The sequence below is a fragment of the Anas acuta genome, chromosome 1, assembly GCF_963932015.1.
Source record: "Anas acuta chromosome 1, bAnaAcu1.1, whole genome shotgun sequence".
NCBI lineage: Eukaryota > Metazoa > Chordata > Aves > Anseriformes > Anatidae > Anas > Anas acuta.
In genome coordinates this window covers 127,381,864-127,401,813 of record NC_088979.1, presented here as the reverse complement: position 1 = coordinate 127,401,813, position 19,950 = coordinate 127,381,864, and the positions used below count along the sequence as shown (strand labels likewise).

The 19,950-nt window shown below is 39.3% G+C and overlaps 1 protein-coding gene across 1 annotated transcript in view; it reads left to right on the top strand.

Moving 5' to 3' along the window:
* Positions 1-19,950, top strand: part of ANO2 (anoctamin 2) — a 196,498-nt gene that overhangs the window by 4,170 nt on the left and 172,378 nt on the right. Inside the window, exons 3-4 of the mRNA XM_068654424.1 lie at positions 3,363-3,544; positions 8,469-8,852. Of these exons, the coding sequence (XP_068510525.1) occupies positions 3,363-3,544; positions 8,469-8,852 (566 nt within the window). The remainder of the gene's footprint in view (positions 1-3,362; positions 3,545-8,468; positions 8,853-19,950) is intronic.

The window sequence follows — 19,950 nt, the reverse complement described above, 5'->3', positions numbered from 1 at the left end:
AATTCGGAGTATTTGAAGAGACAAGGGGTGGCAGCTTAAAAAAAAAAAATAAAAAAAAAATAGTGCGATTAAAATACTTGCATGCTTTTACAGGTGTGATTAGCTGTATTGAAATCAGTCTCTTTTGATGTTCATGTTCAGAAGTGGGAAGCCATTAGTTCAGTGGGGACCTAAAGAACACATGTATATAATAACCATGTTAAATCTTCTTATTTATACATACATTCTTTAAAGTCACATTCAAGTCAAGCTATCTACGAACAGTAAATAAAACCAATTCATTTTCATATTTCAATGGAGGATGGAAGGAATAGCAAACTCACCAAACAATGCTGCTAAATAGCAGATATTTTGAACAACCTTGCACAGGATTTCATGTGAGTTACAAGTACACTTCTCACTGTGGTGTCCCAGAAATATAGTCATTTCTGATACTTTACTGGAAAGAGAGGATGATAAACAAAAGCAGACCACTGTCTGTGCCCTGAGTGGCCAAAATCTTTTACAGTATGTTCTGCAGAGGTTTTGTCTATGATAATCTGACCATCTGGACCACTCAGATAATTGGCTGTTACTCAAGATTAATACAGATCTCCTAATAAGGATGGCTCCTTATTGCATATTTCACAAGCAGCATGGTCCTTTAAAACATCCTCCTTAGTTCTTCCACTTTTGGTGGTGTGCACGTCTTAAACTCTGTTGAGAAGGTACTGTGTCCTTGTAAGCCATTTGCAACTTGAAGAAGCTTGACTAAAGGAAAGGTTCCCATGCCATTTTTCTGAAAATAAATGTAGTTCTTGAACACTTGTTTTCCAGGCGGAATTCACTCCACCACTGTTCTCTGGGGTGTAGCTTTGGTGTGTGTTTGTGTGTGTACATACACACCTCAAAGATATGCATCTGTTTATGTACAAATATATATATGTATATATACAGACGTGCACATGTACACACAGATTGTTTCTATCAATACTAATTCCTCTAGAATATTTACAGAATGAGAACATGTAAGGCCAGATGTCGTAAAGGCTTGCAGGGTAGAAGGTCAGGAAGCATCTGAAGTACAAGCCCCCGAGGAGCTGTGTACTATCGGCAAGTACTGTCAAATGTGGAATTTGTTCAGAGAAAAACATTTTGGCTCAGTCAGTTTGATTTGGGAAGATGAAAAACTTTTGGGTGAAAAGGCGTCTTCCAGATTCTGACATAGAAACTGCATTTCCATCTAAAAACTTATTTTGACTGGACAGCACTGATGGCTTCGCCTGCTTACTAACATTAACCTCAGGTTTGTGACACAGTTTGTGAAGGTTAGGAAGCACAATGGAAATGAAATCATTTTATTATAAATGGACTGCATGTCTTTTTTTCCTTTTTTTCCTTTTTTTTCTTTTTTTCTTTTTTTTTCCCAGGCTCAACTAAAAGGACTAGGAAGAAAAGTATTTAATTGACTGTATAAAGGTCTTGTGAGATATTGCAGGCTTAGACTGAAAATACTGGAGAAATACCATGTTTACCCTTTGGGAATGAAAGCTTCAGTTATTAATTATTTGCCTTGGAGTTTCCCTTGTGGCATCATTATGTGCTTCATTAAAGTAAAACAAGTGTGAGTCTTCTTTAGAGATCAGAAAAGGAAAACTGGTGAGTCATCCACTGAGTGGTTCAAGTGCTGCAGGACCCTAATTTGTTATTGATAGGAATCATAGGAATAATCATAATTTTAGGGGCCACTCCCTCCCCCCTCAAGCATTTTCTTTTTAAAAATAATCCTTGCTCCACCCCAAATGAGAGAGAGACACAAAATTCTGTTTTCACAATCAATAAGAATGAATCTTTTTAGATTTTCCTTGAATTATTTGAAGAAGATGATCACTGCACAACTCCGTAGGTTTCCTGCATATTCATGTCTTCAATTCTTCCTTTCCTGAGATGCAATTCAAGATACTTCTGCCACCAGTTAGATGGCTCAGCACTTTGGAAGAAATATTCTTCAGTCACATGAACGTTGAGAGAGAGAGAGTTATTCCTGCCTTCCTCTTGCCCTGTCTCCATCACCACGAGGGAAATCATATTGTCTTAACACAGTGCAGCAGATCTCATTGGGCAGTTCCTCCCATACTGGGAAATAGCTATACTAGGCTGTTGAAACTACTTTTTTTTTTCCCCTTAGGCAGAAGGCAGAAGTGGGGGAAAAGAACTGAAGCATTGCTAGGACTGCCTACTAAGAAGGCAAGAAGAGATATCATGGATGTAGTGTCTCCCTGGATATGTGGGAGCCAATGAATATTCCAATTATTTCTTCTTCCTGGGAAAGACAGAAGTACCTCCTGGTGAAGCATGGTGTTTTATCTTTTTGGGGGTAGTGGGGCTAATTCTGTGGGCAGATGGGTCTGCTCCATCTGGATCTTCTCTCTGGTAGAAAACACTAATGCTTCAAAGACCAAGCCACAGTTTCTGAACCGAATAAGCATCTCAGAGAAACTATGGGTAAAAAACAATCAATTCCATTTATAGTTATGGCACCACTAGAGGGGGAAAGAGTATGAAACATCTGTATGTTACACAAGTTTCTGTAACCCTTACTTTTTATCATCATTCTTTCCCTGTGTCACTGCTTCTATTGACTGCATTTCTTACCCATGACCAAACATTTTTCTTTTACTCTACTGTTGTACTACACTGCTGTACAACAGATATAGCTTACTGATGGCAGTGGTAGTGATTAGGATATGGCATGTAAAAACCTGTCCCAGTTATGCTGCCTTGTGCCCATGAAATTTGCCAATAAAAGAAATGGGAAACACATCCAAAACAGGACATTAGTCCTTAAAAGTAAAACATTTAGGGATAAACTTCAATGTACTTCATGACAATTTCACTCCATTGTTTGTCCAAAATTTAAGACTTTTTAATAGAGAATGACGGCTAGCCAGAAGTTTCTATCTATACCTGATTGCACTTAATTTTGTTCACATTACACCAGAACCAAAATACTCCACTTCAGGCCTAGTTGTAAACTGTAAGCAAACTTGACTCACTTCAGTTGCAGTGATTTTTCTCCCATCTGGCATGAATATAGCTCCAATAGAACCGCAGTACAGTCACTTGAAACACACAGCTTGCTCATGTTCAGGCAGGAGGTCCTTGGCTAGTTGCAAAGAACAGATTTTCCAGCTTCTAATCTTGTGGCTAAAGTGCAGGAGTACAAATCCTGTTGAACAACCAAGTTCCCACTTCTCCAGCAGTTCACATTACCTGCTACTCCTCTGCAGTTGCGTGCACCTTTCTCCGTTTACTTAAGTTCAGCACCTGAAACTACCTGTGCAAAAGCCTTCTTAATGTAACGCTATTTCTTTTATTCTCAGACTTTCCTCTAGCTTCCTCACACCCAAGTCTGAGCAGACAGAAGGCAGCATCATCAAGAGACTCTCTTTCAGCATGCAACAGCAAATACCTCACTGTTCCTCGAAACCATCCTTCCTTGCACAGCTGCTGTGTCAATGGATCTTTTGAAGCAGCTAACCATATGGAGTCCTACAGCAGTTCAGTAAGTAGGATTGTATGTTCATTGACATACCTCTAATACCTTTCATAGAGTCATAGAATCATAGAATATCCTGAGTTGGAAGGGACCCATAAGGATCACCAAGTCCAACTCCTGACACTGCACAGGTCTACCCAAAAGTTTAGACCATGTGACTAAGTGCACAGTCCGATCACTTTTTAAATTCAGACAGGCTTGGTGAAGTGACTACATCCCTGGGGAGCCTGTTCAGTGTGCAGCCATGCTCTCAGTGAAGAACCTCTTCCTGATGTCCAGCCTAAACTTCCCCTGTGTCATGGTTTAACCCGTCTGGCAGCTAAACACCACACATCCGTTCACTCACCCTCCCCCCTCCCTCTCTGGGATGGGGGACAGAAATGGGAAAGTGAAGCCTGTGAGTTGAGATAAAGACAGTTTATTAAGACAGGAAAATAATAATAACAATAATGATGGTAATAGTACTAATAATAATATGTACAAAACAAGTGATGCACAATTCAATTGCTTACCACCCGCTGACCGATGCCCAGCCTAACCCCGAGCAGTCCCACCCCCACCCCTGGCTAGCCACCCCTATATATTGTTCAGCATGACGTCAGATGGTATGGAATACCCCTTTGGCTAGTTTGGGTTAGGTGTCCTGGGTCTGTCCCCTCCCAGCTCCTGCTGTACCCCCAGCCTGCCCATTGGCAGGACAGAGCAAGAAGCTGAGACGTCCTTGGCTCAGTGTAAGCACTGCTCTGCAACACTTAAAACATCAGTGTGTTATCAGCACTCTTCTCATCCTAAGACAAAACATAGCATTCTACCAGCTACTAGGAAGAAAATTAACTCTGTCCTAACTGAAACCAGGACACCCTGCCTCAGCTTAACACCATTCCCACAGGTCCTATCACTGGTGTTTACAGAGAATAGGTCACCTGCCTCTCCACTCCCCCTCCCAAGGAAGTTGTAGACTGCAATGAGGTCTCCTCTCAGCCTCCTCTTCTCCAGGCTGAACAGGCCAAGTGACCTCAGCTGCTCATATGTCTCCTCCTCTAGGCCCTTCACCATCTTTGTCGCCCTCCTCTGGACACTCTGCAACACTGTCATGTCCTTTTTGTACTGTGGTGCCCAGAACTGCACACAGTACTCGAGGTGAGGCCACACCAGCCCAGAGTAGAGCGGGACAATCACCTCCCTCGACCAACTAGCAATGCTGTGTGCTCCATGCACCCCAGGATACAGTTGGCCCTCCAGGCTGCCAGGGCACACTGCTGGCTCATATTCAACTTGCTGTCAACTGCAACCTCCAGATCCCTCTTTGCGGGGCTGCTCTCAAAAATCTCATCACCCAGTCTGTACGTAAAGCCAGGGTTGCCCCAACCCAGGTGCAGGACCTGGCACTTGCTTTTGTTAAACTTCATGTGGTTGGTGATCGCCCAGCTTTCCAGCCTGTCTAGATCTCTCTGCAAGGCCTTTCCACCCTCATCCAAGTCCACAACTCCTCCAAGTTTGGTGTCATCAGGAAATTTGCTCAAAACACCATCTAGTCCTATATCCAAATCATTTATAAAAACATTGAAGAGGACTGGCCCTAAAATGCAGCCTTGAGGGACTCCACTAGTGATCATCTGCCAGCCAGATGTGGCCCCATTTACCACAACCCTTTGAGCCCTGCCCATCAGCCAATTGCTCACCCATTGTATGATGTTTTTGTTAAGTTGTATGCTGGACATTTTGTCCAGTAGGATCCTATAGGAAACCATGTCAAAAGCCTCGCTGAAGTCCAAAAAGATCACATCAGCTGGTTGATTGATTGATCGACTTGATTGACTAGATGGGTGATCTTATCATGAAAGGAAATCAAATTTGTTAGGCGGGACCTACCCCTCATGAACCCACGTTGGCTGGAACCAATGACCGCATTGTCCCCCAGGTGCGCTTCAATAACTTCAAGAATCATCTTCTCCATAATTTTACCAGGCACTGACATGAGACTGACAAGCCTGTAATTGCTAGGGTCTTCTTTCTTACCCTTCTTGAAAATTGGCACAACATTTGCCAGCTTCCAGTCTACTGGGACCTCTCCAAATTCCCAAGAGCATTGAAAAATAATTGAGAGAGGTCCCGTGATGACGACAGCCAGCTCTTTAAACACTATGGGATGAATCGCATCTGGATCGATAGACTTGTATAGATCCAGGCAGAGCAGCAAATCCAGCACATGTTCAGGGTCAGTTGGGAGTTCATCATTCCCTCTGTCATGGTCCTCCAGCTCAGGGCAGCCTGGGTCATGAAAAGATCTGCAGGTTGATGACTAAACTGTTCTTGTAAACTAATCGTTTTTCAAATCATAGGTCAACACATACCTAGGAGTTAATTTGAGCTGGACTGGAAGATGGAAACATAGTGAGGCTGCAGTCTTCACAGCATAGCTGTTAGGGGAGAGACCTCTTGGGATATGTTTGTAGTGATATATGTGCTATTAGAGGAATAGAATAAAACTGTCATGAAATGCTGATCCTACTTTCAGATATTCTCATTGCTTGGTGTACTGGCTGCTTGTCTTGGAAACATCAAGAAGCAATGAGTCTAGGATTGAAAATGGTAATTTAGATCACTGATTCTGATTTCTGCAAGGGCAGTGAGAAGGAGAGAAAGATCTTAATAATTTTTTCAGTGGTGTTTTGCAAATTGCAATTTACTTAATTTGTGTTTCTCTCTGATAAGGCCTTCTTGTGCCAGAAGGTGACATGGTGAATAAAGTATTGCATATTTAGGGTCAGAAAACGCTTTCACAGAATTTTGTGGGAATTTTGACATTCTCTGTTCAATAGAAACCCATAATAATGGGGAATGGCACTTTGCTTCCAAGAGTGGCTGGGGAGGAATAAGCAAGAGTCTACAAGACAGGGAGAGTGGAACTACTGTATCTCCTCATTTTATTTTGTGTAACTCCAACAACATCTAATGTTGCTATGGTGATCTCTCAGGTGGCAGGGTTGTGGCAGCTGGCTACACACAGGTAATAAACAGGAAAATCTCTTAATGCTTTTTCATGTTCCCAGCCTCCTTGTTCTCTCTTCTGCATTTGTTTGAGCATCTTATTTCTGCCCACGCTTGCCAGTAAGAGAGGAGAGGATATTTGGAGTTCATTTTCTCTAGAGTCAACTAATGCATTGTGTTGTGCCAGCAACCAGGCAGTGGTGACATCATTACTTCTGCACTGTATTGTGTGAAACTCTCCGGAAGGGAGACTAGGAATCTGGAACAGGATTTTCTTCATTGTGGCAAAGATGGATCATGAAAGTTTGCATGGACTGCCTGTGAGTACTATATGAAAATGGACCTAACTAGGAAATGGGGAGTTGCAATAAAGTGCTATCTCCTGAGCAGTTTTATATTTTGCCAGAATCTATTGTTGAGTGTAAGTTTAGATGTGCCTAAAGGGACTATACATATGCTATACACATAATGTGTGTGATATGTGTAATGGGTGGAACAGATTATGTGATGATAATTTCATGAAATAAAGAAGGACGGAGTATGCATACAAAAATGATTTATTAAAGGATATGGTGACTGAAAGCTACTTTGTGAGAAACTGAGATGTGAAGAGAAGCAATAAAAAACAAGAATTTGGGAGCTGTTGGTGTATTTAACAATATGCACATATGTCTAAAGCCTTCAAGTATTCATGTTGCGTTAACAAATGCCAAAACTGCCATACAATTTGCTTGGTTAACTTTGAATTCAGGACTACTGGTGCATGTGATAGAGGGGGAGGTAAGGAGAGAAAGAAACCCTTAACTGGTACCTGTCAAAATTTTGCTTGTATAGCCACCTATGGGATCCATAAATAGCTGGAATTAAATTAGGGGTTCATTGATTTGAATCATATTTATTTGCTTGACCATATTTATATGCTTGAATGTATTTCCCCATTTTTAAGTGCTGGTGTCACTTTAATAAATGACACAGTAGAGCTCTGTGAAGGGTTTTAAGATACAGTATTGAGCTAGAAAGGGTGCTTTTTAACAATTTTGTGTTCAACACAGATTCTGCAGAATTGCTGTCCCCGGTAGGGTGGGGTGGTGGTGGTAGAATGGAAGTAGTTTCATGCCAGAAGGTTTTGGATAGTGGAGATGAGGTGGCAGAGATGGTCCACAGTAATAGCAAGTAGAACATAGGCAATTTTAATGATTATGGTTGATTTCCTTCTGTGATGTTACAGCAGAAAGAATTATGTAAAGTATGTAAAGAAATATGTAAAGAATATGTTCAGTCACATATTCTTCTCATGATAGATTAAAATACACATTAACTGTTAGCTATCCATGGGGTTTATTCTCTCTAATCCCTGGTATTTGACAAGTCATCTCTGTCCAGCCCTGCCTTCTTGCCCTAATACTACTTTGAGGAACTTTTTCTTGTTCTAGCTGGAACCAGTCCCTTTTTACTCCTGCACGCAGTCACCTACTTTGGTTCCCTGACCATCTTTGCTCCACAGCTCATCCTTTTTTATGTCCCAAATTGTAATGTGATCTTTGTTCCCAATTCTCAATCCCATTTTAAAATGCTGATGTGGTATCCTATATAGTCTGTTTACACATAAACCAAAAGACAGCATTGGCATGCACGTCTGTACCCACGTGTCGGATAGGTAGCTATCCCGTGGTGCTAGATAAGGTCACTGTCTTTAGACACTCTAATTTGTTTACAGTCAGAAGAGCTCAATGTGATTTAATCCGATCTGCAGAGTACAAGTTTCATACGTATCATACGTATGGGTCATACGTAGGACAAGGATCATACGTATCCCCAGTTAATCTCCAATTTTTGCTCTGCTCATCTAATGCTTTAAAGTGCTTGTCAGACACTAGGCCTGGCTTCTCCTTGGACTTTAGGGTTTTCAATTCATGATACTCATGTGTTTCCCTTTCAGATTATAAACAATTACCTGGATGGGACCCAAGGAGGGGCTGTGGACTCTGTGAGTGGCATGCACTTCAGGGACAGCAAGAGAAAGGTCGACTATGTTTTAGCCTACCACTACCGAAAACGCCTTGCCCAGCACCAGCATGGGGCCAGTTCACCAGAGCCAATGAACAGGGCAGGCTCCATGACTGTTGTTTCAAATGGAGAAACCAGGAAGGGTCGCCTCAAGCTGCAGCCAGACAGTGGCCAGCACATCCCACAGGAGCTGCTGGGGGCTCAGATGATAGAGCTGGGCCCACTGGACGCCCTGGAGGAAGAGAAGCGACTGCAGAGGGAGGAGTATGAACACAACCTGGTGGCAGCAGGGCTAGAGATTGAGAAAGACGCTGAGGTAAGAGTGGGAAAGCTGTGCCTCCTGCACAGCATTGGGTACCTGGTGGGGCTAATGGATGTCTTGTTGCAGGAGATGACTATGCAGGGGATGTAAGCATGGGCAGGCCATGTTGGTGGGCCAGGAGACAGGCTGTGGCCCTGCAGCAGAGCCTAGCCTGCCTTTACTCCTGCCCTGGTTTACACTTTATGTGTAGGACATCCTTGATGTATTTTATGATCAGTTTAAGGAGCCTATCCTGAAGATACCCTGTTACTATCAAAGTAGTTGATACTATCAGAGTAGTTCAGAGCTGAATGTCCCTTGATCAGATGTTGCCACTGCAGCTTTGAATTCATATCTTCAGAAGTAAATTATATGAGCTGCTTTATACATGTCTAAAATACAGAGTGAGGCCAAGAAGAAGATGGAGAGGACTGCTTAGTTCTTCTTGTGTGAAAAATACTTGGTTATTTAATGTGCAGTTGAGTAGAAATTTTGATCTTACTCCAGTGGAAAACATATTTCTTTATCTAAATGTCCTTATGGCTTGTGGTAAACACATTTTTCTTGAAAAAAGAAGAAGTGTTTACATTTCAATATTGTTACAATGAAGAAAAGCTATTTTAAGTAATTTCTTGGAATACAAAGTGTTGTCAGGACATTTCATATTTCATTTTCAGTCTGAATCCTAACTTCTTTCCAGCTATGCATAAGTTTTGTGTCATTTTCTTCATTCCATGTATAAAACAAACAGCTTTTACATTGCAACAGAAGAAGCTGAAGAAGAAGAACTCCCAGGCTTTACTGTGCTTATTCTCACCATATGTGTGTGGTACTGCAAAGTGCTATAATCATATCTGCTGCAAGTTTTGGCTACATTACTTGACTGTCACTATATAAAGAGTCTGCAGCCCATTGGTGAACTGAGCATGGGGAAAATCCCTTGCTGTTGCATTGAGCTCTGTGCTATCTCTTTGACTGTCTTTTTGAAAACCATAGATATTTCTATCTGTTGAAGGAAAGGCCTTGTTGGGTTCTAGCTTTAGGTGCTTTATGTTGTTTTTGACATTTTATGGCTTCTTTCTAGAGATGATGAGCACTTGTAGCTCATATTGCTTTCAGTGCAACCAGTAAACACTTCCAAAATGCGCACAGGTTGCATCTGAAAATTTGAGACTAGCTGACTTAGCATAGCAAGAGCACATTAAATCACTGGCAGGAATAAAAAGGAATAGAAAGGCCTTTTGACTCTTATCGTCTTCCTTGTTCTGTTTGCTGAGTTGCAGGTGGCTTTGGGTTGTATTTCACTGTATAGCTAGGCTGGGCCATCGTTGCACTGAATGGAAAAAAAGTGATCTCAGATCCTGATTCTTTTGTATTAAGCATTGGTGTTCAGGTTCAATACTGCTAACACATGACGGTCTTACTCCAATATTTTTTTGTAACCAGATTGCATAAATCCAATGAGAACAGCTGTTTTTGGAGACTTTTTTTCAGTTCTGAATTTCATCAGAGATAACAACTCTAGCAGGAGCTTTGGATTTGATTATTTGACCCATATCTTACTCAAAGTTGAGTTGCATTCAAAATTTTGGCTTGCATCCCTTCCAGGTGATAATGTTTACTCTTAAATAACACAAAAGTAATAAATGCTGTCATAAAGATCTGATCGAGAAGAATCTTTTTAGTCACAGTTTTCTTTTTGAAGAGAAAAGCTTTTTGTAAATGAACTGGAAAGTTCCAAGGAAATTATTTGTTGAGCATTTTTATCATGGGGAAAAAAATTATAAATTTTGAAAATTACAAAAAGTTCAATTCCTTCACTTTTCTATTCCTGTATGTGTATGTATGTAGCCCACACATCCATACAGACACAAAATCTGTCTAATCAAAAGGGGAAGCTTTTTCCTTCTGGGATCTCCAGAGAATCTAGAAGGGACTATGCATGATCCTTTTTAGTTTTCTGTCCAAGGCATATGGCTTTTAGTTCTTTTTCTGTGTCAGTACGGCTTTTACATGAAGTAGCAGTAATAGAAAGTGATGTGGCAAAAGGGGAATCTGCTGTATCATCTCTGCACTATCCTTTCTAGGTGACCTACAGATGAAAAAAGTAATCTTTTGTAGGGCCTGTGCAGATATGGTTCTTGTTAACCCCACTGCTTGAACAGAAGAATAAAATGGATCAGACCACTGTCCTTTTTTACTGATACTGTGGAAATCGTGAAGGATATATTTAATGAGAAATATACAGTTTATTCTGATTTAGCAGATGCAGAATTTAATGATTTAGCATTTAATGACTTCAAATGGCCTCTGATCTTGTGGTTGGAAGAAAGCTTAATCTGTGTCTCTGAATAGCCCTACTTTGTGAAGACTAAAAAATCAATTAGCCTAAAGGAACTAAGCGCAGCATGTTTTGCATTGGGTTAGTCAATCTGCTAACCTCAAAGGAGATTCTTCCAGCTTTTATAGGCTAAAATTATTTAGATGTCAGAAAGTACATCTCTAGGAACACAGGATAGCATCACAACAATCTAACAAACTATTTCTAAAAGTATCCTTTTGAAAAACTGGGATTTTCCAGGATGACATATTTGTGAACATGTGATGGTTTTGTTTTTATATGCCGAATAACTACAGACTGATACTAATCTCATTTATATTGTCAGTTTGTTGGGTAAAAGAATAGAAGCAAACAGATGAATGAAGATGTTTAATTTACATGTGGAGAGGGAAGTATTAATCTTTTTTTACATTATGTGAAAATAGGCAGGATTACAGCCTGTCTCTGTATCAACCCAGTTATTATTAAATCAATTAAGCAATTTGTGTCTAGTTTTCAACTTCCTTATAATTTTCTGTCAATCATTATTGTTGTTTTCTCCAAAGAAAGGTTTTCTTCTGCCTTTTAATATAGCCTTTGTTGTTGTTGTCTGTTTTAAACTGAATTAATATTTTGCATGTACAAGGCAAAGTGCACAGTGAAGTCAATTGGCACATAAATGTGTTACATCTTCTCTCCATCTAATGTGACATTGCGTACACATAATGACGGGCCACACTAATGAGATGTGACAACCTTCTCACCATCTTCCATATTAAAGTCATACCTGATTCATAGCCTCTATTTATGTGATGTAACAGATACTGCCCCCATTAACTTTCAGTCTTTGTGTGTTGTTGGAAACCACAAGTGGCAGATCCAGTCCAAGGAACTCTTTGGTTGATAATCTTATCTTCAAACAAAAATGTTTGAGTGGTCCAGGGTAGCCTGTTCCCAGAAAAAAAACAGTTGAGTTAGCATAATTTAGGGCTATGTGGAATTGATATTTGGTGGAAATAATAGAACAGAAAAGGAAATTTGCTATTCATATGATCATAGAATCATAGAATACTTTGGGTTGGAAGGGACCATAAAGATCATTTAATTCCAATCCCCCTGTCATAGGCAGGGACACCTTCCACCAGACCAGGTTGCCCAAAGCCCCAGCCAGCCTGGCCTTGAGCACTGCCAGGGATGGGAACATCCACAGCTTCTCTGGGAAACCTATTTCAGTGACTCACCATACTCATAGGAAAGAATTCCTTCCCAATATCTAATTTAAATCTACCTATTTTTAGTTTAAAGCAATTTCTTCTTGTCCTTTCACTCCAGTCCCTGACAAAGAGTGCCTCCCCAGTTTTCCTGTAGGGCACCCTTTAGGTACTGGAAGGCGCAATGAGTCTCTCCAGAGCCGCCTTTTCTTCAGGCTGAACAACACCAACTCCTTCAGCCTGTCTTCACAGGAGAGGTGTTCCAGCCCCTTTGTGGCACTCCTGTGGACTTCTTCTAATAGGTCCATATCCTTGTTGAGCTGGGGGCCCCAGAGCTGAACGCAGTGCTGTAGGTGTAGTCTAATAGGAGCAGAGTAGAGGGAGAGAATAACCTCCCTTGCCCTGCTGGCCACTCTTCTTTTTATGCAGCTCAGGATACAGTTGGTTTTCTGGGCTACAAGCATACATTGATGGCTCATGTTAATCTTCTTGTCTTCCAGCAACCTCAGGTCCTTCTCACAAGGTTGGCTTTTGTCGTGGTTTAACCCGGCCGGCAGCTAAACACCACACAGAAAATTAACACAGAAAATTAATTCTGTTCTAACTGAAACCAGGACAGCTTTCTATCCATTTTCCAATCAGCCTGTATTTGTGCTTGGGATTGCCTTGGCCCAGATGTAGGATCTTGCACCTGGCCTTGTTAAACTTCATGATGTTTACACAGACCCACCTCTCAAGCCTATCCAGGTCCCTCTGGATGTCACCCCTTCCCTCCAGCAAGTCAATCACATGACACAGCTTGGTGTCACTGGCAAACTCGATCCCCCTGTGCAAATCACCAGCGAAAGTGTTAATGCTGGTCCCAATACCAACTCCTGAGAAACACTGATCTCCACTTGGGTATTGAGCCATTGACCACAACTCTATGAGTGTGACCATCCAGCCAATTCCTTATCCGCTGAGTGGTCTGCTCATCAAATCCATGTTTCTCCAACTTAGAGACAAAGATATCATGCAGGACAGTGTCAAATGCTTTGCACAAATCCAGGTAGATGATGTCAGGTGCTCTTCCCTTATCCTTCAGTGCTGTAATCCCATCATAGAAGGCCATCAGATTTGTCATGCAGGATCTGCCCTTAGTAAAGCCATGTTGGCTCTCACCAATCACCTCTTTTTTTTCCATGTGCCTTAGCATGTTTTCCAGAAGAATCTGCTCCATGATTGTGCTGGTCACAGAGGTGAGACTGATTGGCCTGTAGTTCCCTGGGTCTTACTGTTTTCCTTTAATAGAAATGGGAGTTATGCTTCTCCTTTTGCAATCCGTGGGAACTTCACTGGACAGCCACAACTTCTCAAATATAATGGGCAGTGGCAAAACAACTTCATTTGCCATTTTCCTCAGGACCTTTGGATGAATTTCATCGGGTCCCATGGACTTGTGCACCTTTAGGTTCTTCAGAAGGTCTTGAACCTGATCTCTTCCAGTTCATCATTGTCCTAGTCCCTGGCTTTGATATCCGGGGCCCACGGTGTGTGGCTGGAGCTATTGCCAGAGAAGGCTAGGCAATAAATAAATAAATCAAACCTGCTGCAGAAGTATAGCAGCAAATAACTACTGTTTTACATACTTTGCTATGAGTAAAAATAATGTTTGTATCTGTGACAGGTCTGTTTGATAGTACAAATTTAAATAAAAAATCTTGTGTTAACTTCCTGCGTGAGTCTGTGGAATTAACTAGCTTGTATTTCACAGTATTACATTAGTGTCTAAGACAGACCCTGCTAATAGATATCCTGTAAACACTTAATGCTAATCTGCATAGCGTTTGCAGGATTTGCTTCCTCTCCTTCAAAAGTAAAATACAGTTAAAAGTACAGTAAAATTCTTTTTCCAAGATGTTTGTGCTAGATTCCAAATTCTTTGACATGTTTTTGTAAACTGAAGAGGAAGGTTAGCAGGTCACATTTACCCATGTGAATAGCTGCCACAGACATGAGAGTCATCTCCAGATAAACTCTAGTTAACACCCAGTGACACAGACCAAAATCTACATTAGGTACACAAAGAATAGCATAAAGATAGGGCCACCTTAAGAGTACCCCCAAATACTGGAGTGTAATAAACTGCAGCACTATTATTTTTTCTTTGTTTGGGTGAAGTTTTTTTTTCCTTTTTTTTTTTTTCTTTAATAAAACTATAAAAACATGCCTTGGAATATTAAGTAGAAAAATTAAATCATGATCATCATCATGAGTAGTGCTCTTGTCAACAGCACCACCTAAGTGCATACACTAAGGACCTTAAGGAAGTGTAGTGCAGCCAGCATCTTTTAACAAGATATCCTCGTTTTGAACTACAGTACTTCAAAAATTCAAGTAGATGAGCTTCTTGAAGGGTAATTTACAATTGGTTTTAAAATTGTCATTGTTTTCTTGTTAAAAGATATTTTAATCTCATAAATGTTATTTAGAAAAGTACATTTCATTTTCAGTGTGTTCAAAAATGATCCACTTTGTCAGAATGCCAAGGTATGTCTCTGGTGTCTTCTCATTCTTCTCCTATTATGCTTTTGCCATACATAATTCCAATTGAATACAGAATACGTTGCATTTGCAGTCATTAAAGATGTTCCATAGTAGGTGAAACAAAACAATAACTTTCCAAAGGAAGGAAAGAAAAAGAAAAAATAGAAAGGAAGATGAAAAAGAATGAAAATGAAAAAAAAAAAGGAAAGAAAAAGAAATTAAGCACCAAACTTGCCTGCAATTGAATTTATTGCCCTTCCAGAGAATCAAAGTGGAATATTTGGGGGTGTTCTTAAGGTGTCCTATCCTTATGGTATTTCTGTAATTAATACAGATAAATAAATAAACTTAAATAAATAAATAAAGCATATATAAACTTTATTCATAGAGGTATTGCTTAATTTAGTTGTAATTACAAAAATGTTCTCTCTTTTCAAAATCTGTCAATATGATTTGCAGATAATCCCAAGAAAAGTATTTGATGCTCATAGCACATCTGAGAAATCTATCAGGTATCTAATATGAATGTTATAGCTGTCTCAAAAATGTACATTCATCTAAAGTGCTGAGGACAGCTACATAGTAGCTTACACTAATTTATAAGAGAATAGAGAAATTTGATGAATCAAGGATGTTTATCTGTGTTAATGAACACTTCCTGAAGCTAATGAGATGGCATGCAGAGTAACATAGCATTGGTAGCAGACAGGGATCCTTTGTACTCTAGGACTTCGTATTCATGCTCTCTCTATCTCTCTCAGTACAGCACTCTGAACAAGGGAATGGCAATGTTTCTTTGGGGGCCTATTCATGTCCCCATTATATAAATATTTGATGGCTATTTTTCAACTTCTCTAGTTACAGAAGCATTAATTAGCTAAAACATGTTCAGCTCCTGTATGTTACTTGTATGGGGCTGAAATGTAATACACAGCTATTATAAAATTAAAATTGAACAGGTGAGGCAAGGTTTGCAGTGACAGTGAAGTGGGCATGATGAAAATATCAGCAAGATGATTAACTATTTAAGGGGAAATTTTATCTCAACTTTAGAGAGGATTTTGGAGTAGCCTCATGGGAATGGAGTGTGGTCCAATCAGTATTAAAATAATGATCGGTGATAACAGCTGGTTAGGTAGAATGACCGTGTTGTGAAAGCTGAGAAATTTGCATTATGAGTCCTGTTTTTTAATGATTGTATAGTGAATAAAAAGACAGATTAATGGGCAGATAGACTCACTCTGTGTATTTTAATTAATATCCAGACACTTAATGCTCAGCTATTACATACATTAGTCAAAATTGTTTCCAAGGCATTTAGAGAAAATTGAGGGGATGCATAAAAATGGGTTTATACATTATCAATTATTTTTATGAAGCTCTTGGGCCAGCAGTGATAAATCTTGTCTATCATCTGCAGGTTCAGAAATTGAGGTGCTAATATTTAGAATTTTGGATGATTGTAGATTTGGGGTGTACAATCTGATATTTACAGTGGGATCTGGGCAAGAAGCAACTGTACTTTACACATATTTATCTTTATAGAATTCTATTTCTACCAGACTTGCCTGGTTGAAATGACAATAACCTCCAGAAGTTGTATTCCCTTTTCACAAAGTGTACTATGTTGAGCTCTGTCACCTGCTAGAGGAGCTGCTTCCATTCCTACAAACTGCTAGATTGAGAAGACACAGAAAAGACTCATGCACCTCTGTTAGGGCATAGCAGGGAGAAAACATGACACTTGTAGGAAAGGGGACAAAAAGTAACAAAAGCAGCTGCTTGGCTTGCTCACAGGTGGATCCATGAAAACATTTTTTAATTGTCAGTAGTTTATGTTAGTTGTTTGTGGCAGAAATTTTAATCTGTAAATTAAATCCATGGAGACAACTGGAAGAGAAGTACAGGAGGCCCTGAGGGATGCTACATTACACTGATGATGCTGCAGTAACTAGAGAGCTTGTGAAAGAGATTTGGAGGTTGAAGTAGTGATAATTTCTGTATGCTATTTAGACTAGTGCAGATTGAATAGCAATTTCCCAAAAAGAAAGTAGCAAAATATGAGATAGCTTGGGGATATGGGTCCTTGGTTTATTGTTTTTCTGACCTCTTGAAGGACAGAAAGCATGCTACTGTTGATTGGGATGAGGAAGCAGCTTCCAAAGTTGGATGAGGACATCCCCAACTGCAATACATGCTGCCCAATGTATCTCAACATGTTCTTTGGCAGAAGAAGAAATCTTGAATTTTGGAGATTCAGTAGTAGGGGAAATGGGCCTTCTTCTATTTTGCTGTCCTCAGGCAACTGCTTACGCTGTCTGTAGTAACAAACAGCCCTACAGAATTTCTGGTACCAAGTGAGTGATCACTTCTGCATGGTTGCTGATTGACTAGCTGCCATATGATTCTTATTATTTAGAGGCATTTCTTCTTAGTCCTGTTTTCATACTTCAAGTGAAGGAGACCAGGGGGGTCTTACACAACTCCTTTGCATGAGTGAGAGACACAGAATTTACATGGGACTGGATACAGCACTGTAGGGAAGTTTTGATATGTCGTTATTATAAATATATGCATTAATGTTTTTATAAAATACCAAAGATAAGAAGGAAACTTATTGTTCTTCCCTTATGTTTGTTTGTTTGTTTATTTTTTGCCCAGTATTAAAAGATTAAAGGGCAGTCTATGTCTGAAAATTCTGTCTCAGAGACCAAAACAGAGAAGAAAAACATGGACAGCAAGAAGGAATAAATTTATTTTGCTTATGTTATTGTAAAAAACAGGGAAAAGGGTATGTTCTTGAGTTTCTGTATGAAAGCTGAGAATTGGGCTCATCTTCCAGTGAGCAGAGACTACATTCTCCTCCAGAGCAAAGTAAACCAGAGCAGAGTTGCCATGACTTCTTACAGCACTGCAAGATTATCAGTTTCAAGTGTAGTAGTAAATGCTTTCTTAGAAAGTGGATCTCATGATCTCTGCTACTTCTGTTGTGGCCTCTGATGCAACTGGCTATGGAAATGCCGTCATTTTCCAAAGTTTCTTCTGGATACATAGTAAGCATCAGCCCAGATTTTGTTGTTATTGTTGTTGTTTGTTTGTTTTTCCTCTAAACGCAAAAACCAGAGCAAAACCCCGTTTTTATGACAGTGACAAGCTCTACTTTTGAATGATTTAGCTAGGGTCTGGGAAGAAAAGAGGTTAGAAATGAAAACTGGAATGTCACAGAGGGAAAGTAAAAAAAATCTGCAGGAATATGAAAAGGAAAACCTAAAACAAATGTAAACCCTCAACCAACCAGCTAGACAACCAATCAGCCAAAGGCATAGTAGCACTTGTGAAAAGGAAGTGCCATAAAGCAGTATTCACTATCTTCAGCCATCTTGGAGCTGGGAATGGATTCCAGCAGAGAAAATGGTGGGAGGCATCTTAATGTTGAAATGAGTCTTTGAAGAAAGGCAGGTATGTCTTACAGGAAAACAAACAAACAAACAAAAAAAGCCACAGTTGTAAGGATGTGGTGCGAGGGGATGGAATTCACTATCCTCAAGCAGATCCAGGGAAAAATAATATAAAAATGAGTCATGCTTGAGGAATTTTTTTAATTTTTTTTTTTTAATGTATTTTGGACTCCTTTAAGTCTTTTTGCTTTACTGATGACTCTAGTGACTGTGTCATTCTGCCCAAATTTAAGCTATTAAAAGGTCTGATACTTATGACATTACGACTAGACAGGTGAACTTATTTCTCAAGGAAGAGAGCCACTATAGAGAAGGAATTATTCCATTCCAGATGTACAACTAGACCTTTTTATGGTGTGTACATTTTGAAGTGCCTCCCTTTCATATATGACACTTAAAAAGGAAAACTGGGTTTATTTCAAGCTGTTAAGCCTAAAGGAGAAGAAAAGTCATTTTCACTTTCAGAAAGAGGGGAAACCACTTGTACCCAGTGGCAAGGATTGTTTTGTACCAGAAAAGAAAACATGGGTATTTGAGTTCATTCTTTGTACTAAAATAAACAAGCCTAATTCCTCAGTGTCACATGGTTTAATGGTGTTGCAAAGAAACTTTTTTGTCAAGCTTCTATGCAGCTAAACCAAAGTGATTGCAGTGCCAAGATAGAGGAGTACAATGGAACTGAAATCAACTCTTAGAAAGCAGGATGTCTCCTTCAACATGAACAGTTTCTGAAATGTTTTCTAGACCTAGGTTCTAGGTAGGTGCTGAGCTCCATGTACTCAAATGAAGCTTGTGTGGATGAGCACAGACTTAGTGGAGGGGAACTCTCAAAGAGGCAAAAATTACTAAACTACCCAAATTGTTGTGAGACAACAAGAATCTGAAGCAATATATGCATATATATAATACATGTATGGTATATATATATATATAAACATATTTAGTACAGAATATATAGTATTAAATATAGATTATTTTATATAATACTATAGTATACAGTATATATAGTAATATACTGTCATAATTATATTAATATCACATTTTACATGATACAATAATTCTTAGGAAAAAAATATTTAAAAATTCTTAAAAATAGAAATATTTCCTTTCTGTAACATGTAATATATTGTACATAAAATATAATTTCTAAAATGCATAATATATTACAATATATAAAAATATAGTATCTAAAAAATAACAGAATATATATCATAAAATGCATATATTATGTATTTTGAATATTTTTATATATATTATATAATAGTGTAGATAATGTATGCTATGATAAATTATAGTTTTTATATATCTTATGTATTTGAATAAAGATATAAAAATAATGTACATTTTTATATATAGACAGAAATAAGTATATTTTTATATTTTATATAAAATATATCACAGAATCACAGAATGGTTGAGGTTGGAAGGGACCTCCAGAGATTGTCAAGTCCATCTTTCCTGATCAAGCAGGGTTTGAACACCTAGAGCATGTTACACAGGATTGCATTCAGGCAGGCTTTGAATATCTCCAAAGAAGGAGACTCCACAAGTTTACTTTTATATAAATTTACTTTTAAAAATAGTTTCAAGAGACTGTG